Source organism: Peromyscus maniculatus, chromosome 12 (genome assembly GCF_049852395.1).
Source record: "Peromyscus maniculatus bairdii isolate BWxNUB_F1_BW_parent chromosome 12, HU_Pman_BW_mat_3.1, whole genome shotgun sequence".
NCBI lineage: Eukaryota > Metazoa > Chordata > Mammalia > Rodentia > Cricetidae > Peromyscus > Peromyscus maniculatus.
In genome coordinates this window covers 46,140,238-46,155,451 of record NC_134863.1, presented here as the reverse complement: position 1 = coordinate 46,155,451, position 15,214 = coordinate 46,140,238, and the positions used below count along the sequence as shown (strand labels likewise).

General features: G+C 41.5%; 1 protein-coding gene across 6 annotated transcripts in view; it reads left to right on the top strand.

The window, feature by feature from the left end:
* Positions 1-12,718, top strand: part of Nxpe3 (neurexophilin and PC-esterase domain family member 3) — a 64,044-nt gene extending 51,326 nt beyond the window's left edge. For all 6 annotated transcript variants that reach the window (XM_076548993.1, XM_076548989.1, XM_076548994.1 and 3 more), the window contains 2 exons: positions 7,530-7,736; positions 11,408-12,718. In XM_076548993.1, the coding sequence (XP_076405108.1) occupies positions 7,530-7,736; positions 11,408-11,958 (758 nt within the window). In that variant the 3' untranslated portion in view covers positions 11,959-12,718. The remainder of the gene's footprint in view (positions 1-7,529; positions 7,737-11,407) is intronic.
* Positions 12,719-15,214: the final 2,496 nt, after the last annotated feature.

Below are 15,214 nucleotides of genomic sequence, written 5' to 3'. Positions count from 1 at the left end.
GAGGCAGGTAGATCTCAGTGAGTTCAAGGCCAGCCTGGTCTACAGAGTAATTTCCAGGCCAGCCAGGATGGTTACACAGAGAAACCCTGTCTTGAAAAACAACAAGATGAAATGTTTATTTTTTATTTTATGAGTGTTTTCCCTGCATGTATGTATTTATACTACAGGCATGCAGTCCCGTCAGGAGCCAGGTAAGGGTGTCGGATCTCCTGGAGCTGGAGTCTCAGAAGGCTGTGAGTGGCCATGTAGGTGCTGGGAACCCAGTCTAGGTCCTCTGCTGCGTCATCTCTCCAGCCCAGATGTGTTGTGTTGTTGTTACGGGGATTGACGTACAAAATGCTTTTCATTCATTCATATGTCATGGCTACCTCTGAGCACAAACCAAGACTATTAAGAGCTTATGTTTAAAAATCAGTTAGATCTTGTGTACTTAAGCTTGTTTTTTTCTAGGTATGCTAATATAAAAGTTGTTTTCTTTTTCTTCCAGTATACACTCTATATTTATCTCTTCAAGAGCCTCTAGAGCTATGCTGTCCAATGTGGAAGCTGCTAGCCTTTTGTGGCTCTTAAAACAGAAACGACTCAAAATGAAATAAAATTAAAAAACAAGTTTTTTGTTTTTTTTTTAAAATCACATACTTAGTAACTTCATTATGTTCGGCAGTGTGTGAAAAGTTCGGTTGGATAGTGTTATACTATAGATAATCAAGACGTGCATGTCAATTGCTATAGAACGTGTTGAACACTTGAGCAGAGATGGAAGAGTGCCCATTGATAGCATGCCCAAGGCCCTGGGCTCAGTCTCTGGTTGACACTGACACACCCAAGCACATACAAGTCGGTGAGTTAATGCCATTCTGATCTACTGGTGTAATTATTAATAATGGCGAGTAAGCTGGGAGCATCAACTTACCTCTGTCATCTTTGGGAGGCTGAGGCAGGGGGACTGCTTGGAGTTCCAGGCTAACTTGGACTACATGGTGAGTTGCTGGCTAGCCTTGGCTGCAGAGTGAGATTCTATCTCAAAGCACCCAAACCGTAAAGGAACGAAACTCAGAGCAGTAGGTGGGATGCCCTTGTTGTAGTAAATTGAGAGAGCAAGGACAGCGGCAAACGCAGGAGAAAGAGCTTTGTAGTTCCTGAGAACATTCTTCTCCCACACAGCATATGTTGCTCTCTTCTTTGCCACAGGTACTAGGTGGATATATAATACACATGTACCCAGAAGGATGGCCATTAGATAGATACATGCCTTATGTAAGCTGTGCGGAAGGAATCAAGGAGCCAGGATCACCTCCAGGGGGCAGTGTGCACCTTTCTTTCCTGCAAAACCAGACTCGCCGCACCCAGAGGTCTAGCTAGGGTTTCTTTACTGTATCAAACCAGAAATCTTAAGCTTTTGTTGGTTTTTGTTTTGTTTTCCCCAATTAATCTGAGTTTTAAAATGTGATAGTTACATATTTTAAAACATGGGCACCTGGTTCAGAATTCCTGAAGAATTATGTGATATAAAAAAGATTTGCAGAGCAGATACACAGTCTCTGGTTTCCATGGTTAGGTGGAAGTCTCCGTGGAAGTCTCAGCCGTCAGATGAAGATCCATATCTGATTTATACTTGAACCAGATGCCTTGCCCATTGTAGGGGATGTGTGTGCAGAACAAACATCCTTAGTGTAAATACTTCACTTGTCAGAATTTCTTTCGACCCAGGGCAAGGTGTTAGTAGATGTAGTGTTCCTCAGTAATACTGCACTCAAACTCCGTACCCCACTAATGAATCCACCCTTCTTCCCTTCCACGCCGCCATGCTCGCCATGTGACCCTACCAGGTGTCCTGTAGAGTGGTTAATAGGAGGAGTTCTTCATTCTTCAATTTTTTAATAGTGGAAAATTCCACATCAAGGGTGGACAGAAGGTCAGAACATGCAGGAAGACTCCCGGAGCCAGTGAGAGGTAGCTCAGCTTCAGTGCTGAGGGGCTCGTGGTCACATTGCTTTATATCCATCCACGTGCTCCATCCCCTTATTCTGAAGCAGAGGTTTTACAGTTTACCTCTGCCGGCAGGTCCCAGATCAGCCAGGAATTGGTGTGGGCTTGTGATGTACTATTGTGTTTGTTTTTTGTTTGTTTGTTTGTTTGTTTTTTAAATGGAAGAAAGTAACTCAAAGTTATTAGGCACAGAATACTCTGGCTTTGAGTGAGGAAGTCATATGATAGCAGGTATGTAATTAGGGGCAAATTTGCTTTGTATATCCAAGGAGGCCAGATAGAGAGAACTTCCCAGAAGTCCACACTGACCAGAGGTGGCATTTTAAGACCCTAATCAGGCTCTGTTTTTTCTTCTATGCAAACATCATGCGTCTACTTAAACTTTTACCCACTAACTTCAGCTTCTGTTGGATTCAACTGTAGCCATGATTTCTGTGACGTTCCTTTCAAGATGTATTTATTTATTATGTATACAGTGTTCTTCCTGCATTTTTGCCTGCAGGCCAGAAGAGGGCACCAGATATATTATAGATGGCTGTGAGTCACCATTTGGTTTCTGGGAATTGAATCCAGGACCTCTCGAAGAGCAGTCAATGCCCTTAACCTCTGAGCCATCTCTCCAGCCCCTCCTTTCAAGATTTATAACTGGAATGCTAGTGTGAAGAAGGGTTGTCCTTTTTCATGTCTATATCACTGTAGACTTGTCATTATTTTGTTTCTTTTAATTTAACTGGCTTTATTTACTTATGTATTTATTTTTGAGACAGGGTTTCATTACGTAGCCATGGCTATCCTGGAGCTCAATATGTAGAACAGGCTGGCCTCTGAACTCACAGAGAGCGCTGAGACCAAAGGTGTGCACCACCACGCTATTTTGTTTTTGAGATAACACTCAGCTTAACTCAGTCACTGCTTGTGTGTGTGTGTGTGTGCCGGGACTGTTCCAAATTTGACAACATTTTCAGTTTGGATTCTGTAAACCCACGCTGGCCTCAGATATGAAATCTGCCTGCCCCGGCCCCCTGGCTGCTGGGATTGCCAGCAGCTGCCACTGCTTTCCACCCTCGGATCTACGCTCATCTCTTTATGGAGCGCTTCCTTACTTTCTGACACCATAAGATGTTTTAGGGCTCATTTTGTATCTTCCCCACCTCAGCCTTAAGAGTTCAGAATCTTTTCTTAAACACACACACACACACACACACACACACACACACACACACATACACACACAAATTTAAACAGGAAAATGATGATGCATAATCATTTTTTTTAACCAGGCTCTGAATAACATTGTCAAGGAAGATTTTTAGATTGATTTGGATGAATTCACAATCTTTACCTTTTTCTTATTTTTTTCTAAGACTTCTATATTTTGAAACTTTTTTGCTCCCTACAAGTTTTACTATTTATGAATAAGCTAATTCATTTTCTCCAAAGATCTATATTTAGAGTACAGTGTATTGCTTAAAACCGCCATACTACCACCCCACGATGCTATAATTTCAGTCAAAAGCAAGAAACAGTTTTTAGTTGTTTAGTTTTAGTTTAGTTGTCAAGGGCAAGTGTCTGGTGGCAGTGTCAGAATTAATGATGAATTTTCATTTGTATCTGTTCTGTGGTCCCTACGTATTCACAGCTAAATGACTCAGGACCCTTGTTGGAGATTTGAACTCATAGCTTATTAGGGACCTTACTTACCTTGCCGAGATGTTTCCCAAATTTCTGCCCTTAGTTCTCATGCTATTCTTTTCATCCTGCTCTTTGTAGGGAGTTGAGGAGCATTTCTCAGCCTTTCTCTCTCATCTTGTTCTGGTTTTGGTCCAGATAGCCCCCATTTGGCTTGTGGATCATGTGCAGTTGTACAGCGCTACCCTGCCTCCAGCAGAATAACGGCCGTCCTCATGAGACCAGCAGTGTCTCCTGGCAAAAGATCACCACCGCTGGCCTTGTTGACTGTTGGCATTCCCTCACAGAAGGGGGGACTTGGGAGTCATTGGTCTCTCACTTGAGTATCCAGCCAGTTCTCTCAGCCATTTGCCTTAACTGCAGGCCATCTTTGGGGTCGTGGGTGGGGCTGGAGTGGGGAGGCTGGGGAGGACAAGAGGAAGGGACTCCATCTGTTGCTACTGAGAAGTCAGCTCCTGTTGCTGAGTGAAGACATTCCAGTGTGGCTGCTTTAGGGTCACCAACACTCCAATCAATAACCCCTCATCCATGCTTATTGCTGGTTGGTCTTTGGTCTTTTCTGAGGGACCCTCCACTCAGCTCCCAAGTAAATTTACACATAGGCTTATTCTTAATTATGAATGCCCGGCCTTAGCTTGGTTTAGTTTCTTGCCATCTTTCCTTAACTTATTCCATCTGTCTTTTTCCTCTGGGCTTTTCCCATTCTCTATCTTCTGTAAATCTTACTCCATTGCTCGCTATGTAGCTGGGTCCTTCTCTGGCTCCTCGCTCTCTCCTCCCAGATTTTTCCCTCTATATATTCTCTCTGCCTGACAGCCCCACCTATCCTTTCTCCTGCCTTGCTATTGACCAGTTCTTTATTAGACCATCAGGTGTTTTAGACAGCCACAGTAATACAGCTTCACAGAGTTAAACAAATGCAATATAAGCAAAAGTAACATACCTTAAAATAATGTTCTACAGCACATGTTCTGTAAGGAAGCCTAGTAAACCCATTGGTTTCCCAGGGTGAACTTAGCTAGAGCTGAATTGTGGTTTGTTTTGGGGGCTGTTGTGGGTGGGGCATAGATATTGAATAGTTTTTTCTATGGAGAAAATTCTTGCAAGATATGGTATAGCACCCTTTGGAGAAAAAACATCAGATTTGGCCCTTGAAGAGAAGCCAAGATATTTAGAGAAGGCAGGACAGTACTGGCAAGTAATCAAAAACATGCCTCTTCTGCTTTTACACAACAATTCTCAAAACAGTTATATTTGAGTAAGCCAAATACATACTTATATTTTACATAAAGATCTGTCTTGGTAAGATTTCCCCTTTATTAATATTCAGGATAACAATTTAGAAATATAGAATTTTTATTTTTTTTGTCTTAATTTTTGTTCCAAAGAAATAGTAGTTTAGGAATTATTTCGTCAGTTTTAGAGAATTTTTATATCTTAGTGATCTGAAAGCCCATAAAGTTCCAAGAAATACTTTTTAAGCAACTTCAAATTATTTGAAACCAGTCGGGAAACGCTGTTGCACAGATTGACCACGAGGGGGCGGTATAGGCACGCACCCTCCACTCCTAAACAGCACCCTGCGTTGAAAGAGTGGATGTCAGGTTCAGTAATTGATTTGCTTTGCCTGACTAAGCTCTGGTAGTAAATATAATTAACATTCTCATGGAAATGGCAATTGCTTCCTGTGTGATATATACTTTTCTTTTTAGCATGTATTTGACACAAAATAACTGAGTCTGCCAAGTTACCAGGGGCAACCTGTAACTTCAAAATCACTTTTAATTCTCATTCCAGTGAATGTTTTCTTTGGGCCCCAGGTGTGTTCTCTGTAGCTCTCTGGCTATGCAGCAGCAGCTGTTAAAGCCCCGGCTGCCATGCCTGATAACCCGAGTTTGATCCTTGGTACCCACATAGCAGAAGGAGAGAACGGATTCCTGCAAGTTGTCCTCTGACTTCCATGTGTACACACACACACACACACACACACACACACACACACACACACACACACTGTAATAATAATAAAACAACCAGGGAGTTTGGGGGGAAGCCAGTGAGGTTTTGTTTGCTCACTGTGATTATTGGTCTTGTTTTGTGATGGTGTCTTGCTATGTGCCTAAGCTGGTCTTGAACTCCTGAGCTCAAGTGATCTTCAGCCTCCAGAGTAGTGTGGCTGTAACTCCAAGTGTACCCTGCTGTATCTGGCTAAGGAAATGACTCTTGAGTAAGTCACATAAATGTTCGTTCTTTGCCTTCCAACTCTTCTTTGGTATTCATATTTGCTAAACTAAAACTTTTGCCAAATACCAGCTACTTTTCCACTTAGTCTTTGAACCAACAAAGAATCAACAGATGCCTAAGAGGGAAAATTTGCACTATCAGGGAAATCCTGTAATTTCTTTGATATATGACAACAGGAAATGTCATCTATAAGCTAGCAGACCAGCAAATATGTGGGCATAGTTGTATTTATGGGAACAGTTTTCACCTATTTTGGGAGGTAAATATCAAAATATATTTTCCTATTTTTTTTGCATAAATTAGCAAGCTAGAAAATACGCGTTTTTAAAAGAGAGAATTAGAAATACAAAATAATTTGGATTGAGTAACATGGACAGTGTTAAGGAGTTAAATGATCTGCAAATAGTCACAAATAGGCTGACTTAAATTTCTAGGTCACATAGTGTTTGCATTCCAATTGTGGCTTAGCTGGTGACAGAAATGATTGAACTGTGATTGTTGCTGAACCCTGGGTGTATAAGGAAGTGGCACAAAATGACTGGTGTGATTTAGAGACTGTGGATTTGAATTATTAAGAAAGGAGTAAGTTTATATCCTCAGGGAAGAGATGAAAGAAATGGCGGACACCTCGGAGCTCCCTCCCCCCCCCCCCCCCAATGACCTGACGTGGTGACTGGGACACTGGGCTGTGGCTCTCGACCGCATGCTTCAGGTCCTGACAGCGTCTCTGTCAGGTTTGGGACTTTACTCCACTTGCTTGCTCTGAACAGCAGAAGTACTAATCGGAACTTTAAAGAGATTGTATGAGCTTACATGAAATAACATGTTTCATTTCCCCAAACAGAGCCCGGAACGGAGTTAACTTGCAAGGGATACTAGCTATTGCCATGTGTTTCGAAGCCTTGCCATTTGTTGTTTCCACAGTGGCGTTTCCCGAGGGAGGTGTTAGGGCAGACAGATGTTGGCTCTCTTTGAAAGGTGTCGTACTGCTGGCATTAATGTGTAGCTAGGTTACAAGTACACAGGGCTGATGCTTTTTAGTGTTGCTAATGATTCCTGTAACCCATCACATGGATTCTCTGTAGTTGACAATGGTGGTTTTCTGAATTAAAATTTGAATTATATCACATGGATTAAAACCTTGAAGACTAGGAGACATGGTATTAATATTGCTACATCAATACACATATATACATAATCTTCTATATAATTTAATGTGAGATTAAATTATCATTTGCTTTCAGGCATTGGGATAAAACTGATCCTCTCATTCTGAAATAACGCTGGACAGATACTTTTCCTTGGGTTTTGTCTTCCTTTATTTTGAATGTTGAGGAACACGTACATACTCAAGGGAATGCCTAAAGTGCACTTTCTCCCCCGTGCCCTCCAGTACCCCACACCCACTTCTCATCTTCCCATTTTAGTATCGGGGGAAAGCCTGGGATTTCTTCAAGCTATGACAACAGGAAGTATTGCCTATAAGCTTGCAGGCCAGCAAATATGTGGGTATAGTTTTTTTTTTTTTTCTGGAAACATTTTTTTTGTATCTGTTTTTGAAGATGAAATTCAGAATATTATAACAGATTTTCCCCTTTTCTTTGCAGAAACTGATGACCTAGAAGTATCTCAAGGTTCAGGAACTTTCCCTTCTGGATATTTCTACAAAGACCAGTGGAGGCCCAGGAGGTTTAAGATGCGCCATTTTAATGACCCTGCTAACATTACAGAATGCTTGCAGAGGAAAATGGTGTATTTATTTGGTGACTCAACAATCAGGCAGTGGTTTGAATACCTCACTATGTTTGTCCCAGGTTGGTGCTTTTGCTTTTGGTTTCATAGCTGGTTCTCGTATGTGTGAAATCAGATTTGAAACAAGCAGGCTCCCTTTGGTGCCTGAAGAGAGGCGTCAGGTGAGGAGGCAATTTCTCCATAGGATGAAAGAAGTATCTTAACCCTGAAGATGTGTGGCAGCATCTGGTCCATAGGAGAGTCTTGGATTGGTCGGAGTGCGGGTTTTTATGGAGGCTTATCCCGCTGTCTCCCACTGGTCTTGGATGAGTCATTTATTTCTCAGAGCTTCATTACTCTGTGTCCGATTAGACAGCTGAAACATGTCACCTCACAGATGTTGTTCACTTCTACTAATTGGATTATAAAACAGTTGGCCACTTCCAGTTGTTTCTTTTCTGGTTCTGTTTGGCTCAACTCTAAGTCCATACAGGATTTTATTGGAAGGAATTAGCCAGATGTGGCCTTGTAGCAAAGGCATCCATTGGGTCTCGCATCGGTGGGACTCTGACATAGAGATGGTTTCTGTTGAGAGACTCTGGGCAGGTCCCAGCATTCTTAGCATCTGCCTAACTCTGAGACTAGTCCTCAGATCCCGAATAAGACTGGACTGGTTGGAGACCTACCACTTATGCACGGGAGGCATTCTTTTCTTTCTCCAAGGTTGTGTGCTCACCTATTAAGGAACAGGTGGTGGTGTGGGAACTATTTGTGTGTGTCTGTGTACATGCGTGCATGGGTGCAGATGGGTGTGTGTGAACGAATGTCCATGGGGGCCCAAGGCAGCCTTGGTGTTCTCAGGCTCTGTCCAGCTTGTTTTGTGAGGCAGAGTCTTTCACTGGCCAGTGATCCTGAGAGGCCTGGCTGTCGCTGCCTCTCCAGTACCGTGATTACAGGCGTATGTACCACTTCCCCCCTCTTTGCTTGGGTTCTGGAGATTAAACTCAGGTCCTCATATTTGTACAGAGAGCACCAATTGAGCCATCTCCTCAGCCTTTGTGGGGGCTGTTTTTTTTTTTTTTTAAATGGTTGTAAGTGGAGTTTTTTTTTTTTTTTTTTAAAGAGTTCTTTATTTGTGTATTTATATATATAGGTACTTTGTCGGTACATACATCTGCACACCAGAAGAGGACATCAGACAGTTGTGAGCTGCTGTGTGGGTGCTTGGAATTGAGCTCAGGACTTTTGGAAGAGCAGTGAATGCTCTTAACCACTGAGCTCTCTCTCTCCCGCCCTGTAAATGGAGTTTTGTTTTGTGTGTGAGTTGCTTATGACTTTTTTTAAAAATCATCTCTAATTTACTTTTTAAAAGAAAAGGAAGTAGATTTTACTCCAAAAGGTAGAAAGTCATTTCCAGTTTTTCAATGACACAGACGCGGTTGAGTTCGAGTTATTGAACGTAGATTAGCACTCTGGAGGAGGAAGTCCTGAGTGGCATGGTGCTGGGGACACCTTGGTGCTGACCAGGCAGGCCTTTGGGGTGCCTCCAGTTGCTGCTTCATAATTTCTGATGACGTAGCTTGATATTTCCTTTAATAGCAGTGATCACATTGACTGTTTTGATCATTTTTCCACCAGACCCTTTACAGACAGATTTTCATCTGATATAATACAGCCTTGTGTGGGTGCCTGATCTTTATCAAAAGAAAATGATAACGTGAACTTTTATTCACTTTAACTCTGGAGGCTACATAGTAATGAACTAAGGGGGAGAGTCTGAAGGAGAAGCAAAGGAGGGCAGAAAGGAAAACATGAAATCGGCCTTAACCCTTAAGGGGAATGCAGGACTGCTATAGTCTGCTCTGTCCTTCAGCATTGACTGTAAACTGTGACGTAAGACTCTGATGTCTGCCCTGGCTGGTTCATGGTACCTGTGGTAGTGGGCACGGGAGAGCTGCTAAGAAAATGTGAATGGAATTGCGTTATCAACCTTTATGTCTGTGTGTATTTAATGAGGCAGGTTCCGCTGTGTACCCCTGCTAGCCCACAGCTTGCTTTATATATCAACCTGACATCAACTTTGTGGGGATCCTCCTGCCTCTGCTTCCCACATGCAGATTTTGTAGGAACTGGGCCTTGACACACAGCTTTGAGAGGAGGGAGCGGAAGGATTTCTAAGTTGTGCCGCTGACTCACTTCCTTCCTCCCCCCCTCTTCCTCTCCTTTTTTTTTTTTTTTTCTTGTGACAAGGTTCACTACCTGGCTAGCCAGGATCTCACTCCATAGACCAGGCCTCAAACTCAGAGATCCACCTGCCTCTGCCTCTGCCTCCTAATGCTAGGATTAAGGGTGTGTGCGCGCCACCACTTAACTTTGTTATTTCTTATGTTAGAAATTTTTCTTGTGGGACATTAGTATGCTTTTCTAACCATGGGGTAAAATTAAAAGTTAAAAGGAACAGAACCACTTTTTTTCTTCTTTGCATATTGGAAAAAAAAGAAACTTTTTTTTTCCCTTTTTAATTCAGGAGTATAATTTAGATTGTTTTACTTCCTAAAAATTTTACTTGTTTACCTATTTTGAGGCAAGATCTCTCTCTGTAGCCCTGGATAGCTTTGAACTCAGCAATCCCCCTGTCTTAGCCTCCCAAGTGCTGGTATTTTAAGCATATGCAGCCATTCTTCGTTTAAAAAATTATTTTTAATTGACAAATAATTGCATGTATTTAGAGGATACAATGTGATATATTGATAGAATGATCTTATCAAGCTAACTGTCACTTCATATACTTATTTATTTGCAGTGAGAACATTTAAAATCTCTTCGGCTGTTCCTGAAGTATGCTATTGTCAGCCAGAGCCACCGTGCTGTGCAGTAGGTCTCACGGGCTGACTCTTCCTCACTAGAACAGCTATCCTTGATTAACTTTCCCCTTTGCCTCCCAAGCTCCCCAGCTGCCAGTCAGTTTCTACTCTCTGAGAGTTAAACTTCTTTTTAAATTTTTTTTTTTTAGTTTATTTATTTTATGTGCATTGGTGTTTTGCCTGCATGTATGTCTGTGTGAGGGTGTCAGATCTTGGAGTTACAGTCAGTTGTTAGCTGTCATGTGGGTGCTGGGAATTGAACTAGGGTCCTCTGGAAGAGCTGTTGGTGCTCTTAACCGCTGAATCATCTCTCCAGCCCCCAGAGAGTTAAGCCCTTAAAGTTATTACATATAAGGAAAGTTATGGAATATTTGTCTTTCTGTGTCTGGCTTATTTCACTTAGTGTGGTATCCTTCCAGGCTTATTCATGTTTTTGCAAATGGCAAAACGTTTTTCCAAAAGATGTGTGTGGTTATGAAATGTGTTCATAAAACAGAAGTTATAGTACCCCATCCTAGAAGATAGAATACTCATCTATTAGAAGGATAGTAAATGAATGTCAACATCATTCTTAACTATGCTGTGATCTGTGAAAATAACACGATTTCTTACCTTAATGGAGGTAACCATCTTAGACATAAATGGACTCTCTCACTGATAATATTGCTTATTTATGTGATGTTTTGGAGTGACGTGAATAATTAGGGCACTAGACTAAAGGTCCATTGATTCAAAATGGGACACAGAGATTAGGTATTCCTTTTAAACTTACATTGAGCCTCTTTGTTGTACTGCTGTTTTAAAAACTGCTTTACAAAGCCACTTGAATATTCAGAATGTATGTGTTTTGATTGAATGTTTTCGTAAATTTGATTTTTTCCTTGTTTCAGATTTAGTGGAGTTTAATTTGGGTAGCCCCAAGAACGTCGGCCCCTTCCTCGCGGTGGACCAGAAACACAACATCTTGCTCAAATATCGCTGCCATGGTCCGCCCATCCGCTTCACGAGCGTCTTTAGTAACGAGCTTCATTATGTGGCAAATGAACTGAATGGGATTGTGGGGGGGAAGAATACAGTGGTGGCCATAGCCGTGTGGTCTCACTTCAGCACATTCCCCTTGGAAGTCTATATCCGGAGGCTCCGGAACATCCGCCGAGCTGTGGTCCAACTCCTGGATCGAAGCCCTAAGACTGTGGTTGTCATTCGGACAGGCAATGCCCAAGAGCTGGGGCCTGAGGTGAGCCTTTTCAACAGTGACTGGTACAACTTTCAGTTGGACACTGTCCTTCGGAGGATGTTCTCAGGGGTTGGAGTCTATCTGGTTGATGCCTGGGAGATGACCTTGGCTCATCATCTACCCCACAAGCTGCATCCAGATGAAGTGATTGTGAAGAACCAGCTGGACATGTTCTTATCTTACGTATGCCCCTTGGAGACCTAAGTATCTTCAGGCACACTAAAGGAATCACATTCAGTGACCTTCCCAATTGACTTGTAGTACAGAAAATTTGTGATTGACTCCATGGTCAGATGGATACTGTCCATCTGTTAGACATTTCAAAAAAGAGCTGTACTTTGCATACTGACTTGTAAAGAACTTAGGCAGTATACACTGCGTTTGTGTCTACCTATAGGATTTTTTCCATCTTGACTTAGCCATCATAGAGCTCTTATTAACAGTATGTACACACTGTATTGCCCTTGTAACCAAAGATGCTAAGGAGTGTATTTGAACTGGCCTCTCCTGGGGTGGAGATTTCTGTGCTAATGCCTTTGAGAAGTGTTTTGAGGAAACAAAATGGATGGATTTGGTTGGCAATGCTGTGTTTGCCACTTACCTGGTAAAGGAAATGGAGCATGTGTTCAGGAATAGCACAATGATCCCTCCTCAGGACTAGAGAGTGTTTATTGTCAGAGTTCCCATGGCCATGCTGAAGACTGCTGTATCTCAGGAGTTTCTATTGACATTCCCCCCCCCCCAAATTACTTGTAAAGGCCAGTATGTGTGGTCAGAATTTTATAATAAGGATAGTAACAATTTCCTGCTTTTATCTAGGAAAGAGGCAACAGAAGAGCATACAGCCTGTGCTTTGGATCGGTGTTCGCGTTTGATAATTGTTTCTTACTTGATTCAGCCAAGTTTTGTGTGATGAATACTTATTCTAGAATAACCACTTTTGGAAATAAATATGGAAACAGAAGTTTATTTTTTGTGTTCTGGAATGTGTGGGTCTCAAGAGTTGACTTTTATGTAAGGAATGCTGCTGACTCTCGTGAGTTGTACAGTTTCTCCGATCAGCAGATCCAAGTGTTTCTCTTTTCTTGTAGCTGGCATGAAGCATATGCTGAAATTAGACATTCAACCAGATCAGAAGTTAATAAAATTAGATATTAAAATCCATGACAGGCATTTTTTTTTTGATTTGGGCATAAAGTATACATACATGTTGTCTTGTGCTTGGAAGCAAAAAGCTACCATTTAGCTACCTGCTGTTCCTTCTAGCTTTCTGCCTTTTTGGACTGTGGCTCAAACCAGGGCCTTGGCCATACTAGGCAGGCACTCTATCGAGTTACATTCCAAACTCATTTCTGGACTTCCAAAAATAACAGGGTTGGCCATTTTTTTTATTGGACTTTGTCTTATTAATAATAAATGGCTTTAAATTAAAATGAGGATTATTTAATAAGTAGTTTTTGCATTTTGAGAGGTTATAATTGACTTTCTGCTTTCCCTAAACAGACATGTATAAACGTTGGGGTGTCTTGGGAGATAAAGACAGATGCCGAAAGCAAGAAGACTATGCACCCCTCAAAGGTTGAAAAATCTGGGCTTTTAGTGTAGAGGGTTGAAGTTCTTTTCCTACTCTGGAGGACCATTAAGTTTATCAGATGTTTTGTGAAGGAAAGTTTTATGATTGTTTTTGGAGTCTGAACAGGCCAGTGAAGTTAAATGTATTTTGGTAGCTTAGTTTTTGCAGAACTGACATTTGAACATGCATGCTAGACAAGCTTTCTAGCCTTGAGCTAAGTCCCCAGCGCCCCACCCCCACCCCACCCCCTTTTAAAAACCTTTTTATTTTTAGAGAAAGTCTCAGTAAGTTCACAGGTTAGTCTTGATCTTGGTTTGTTGCCTACACAGGCTTTGAATTCGCCATCTTCCTGTCTTAGCCTTTCCAGTAACTGGACCTAATGGCTTGTTTTCAGTGGTCCCTAAGCTTGCAGAATTTGATAAAATGAATTAGGGACTATACCCCCACCCCTGGGGGGGATTATGGAATTAACCTTTGTGATAAATGCCCAGAGATGCTGGTGCAGTTGTAGGGTTCCACATTTTGAGAAACAGAGACAAAGAGAAGATTGATCTAGAGACGTGACATTGCTTATCTATTATTTCAAGGCTTTATCCAGTACTTAATTCTGGTCATGATTCAATAGTTTAGGTGATATTAGCTCCATTTTTTACAGGAAGAACTCAAGTTTGAATTGGACTAAAGTACACGGAGCCCATGGCCCTGCGTAGCTACGGCTTGTTTGACTTATGTAAAAAGAGGTTTTGTTTTTGTTTTGAGAACTTCTGACCAGTTCCTTAGGGAGGAGTTTGGGAGGAGGCCAAAGAGTCACTTTCCCATGAAGTTTCAGGGACCGCCCACCATGGGTTTAGAGTGATTTCTAGGGCTGATTTCTTGTGTCCTTGTTCAGTTTTTGCTTCTCAGGTTGTTTGCCCAAGCTTGTGACGGTTTGATGGCACATTTTCTTGAAGTCCCTTTTAGAACTTCCATTCCTCTTTTGTCTTTATATACTCTGGTGTGGAAATTTTTATAGAAGCTAAAATGTTACCTAAATACTTCCCGTAACAGTTAGATACAGGTTGAGCATTTCTAATCTGAAAATCCAAAATCTAAAACTTTTTTGAATCACTGGGTCACACTCAAACGACAGATGTGGGGCTGGAGACATGGCTCAGATTTCAGAGTACTTGCTGCTCCTCCAGAGGACTGAGCCTGAATCCCAGCACCCATGCCAACCGGCTCACAAACCACCAGTAACTGATGCTACAGGTGTATCCACTGCCCTCTTTTGGTCTACAAGGGCCACCTACATTCATGTAGCATTCACTCACACACACACACACACACACACACACACACACACACACACACACACACACGGAAACAGACAGAGACAGACAGACAGACAGACACACATACAGATAAAACCAGATGTAGCATACGCTTTTAATCCCAGCTCTTGGGAAGCAGAGGCAGGCAGATCTCTGTGGACTCAAGACCAGTCTGGTCTTGAGTGAGTTCCACACTAACCAGAGTTATGTGGTGAGACATTGTCTCAAAACAAACCAACCAACTAACCAGCCAGCCAACCAACCAACCAAATACATTCATACAATAAGAATTAAAAAAAAATCTTAAAAATAATCTTTAGAAACCAGACATACTAAACATTACATAAAATTTCCTTCAAACTATATATATATATATATATATATATATATATATATATATATATATAAAGTATATGTGAGACATACATTTCTTAGGCTCATGACACATTAATGAGTTATATACATATATGTGTGTGGTATATACCATATACATACATATACATATATACATACATATACATATATATACATATATATATATATATATACAAATATTCCCAAATCTAAAATAATTTAA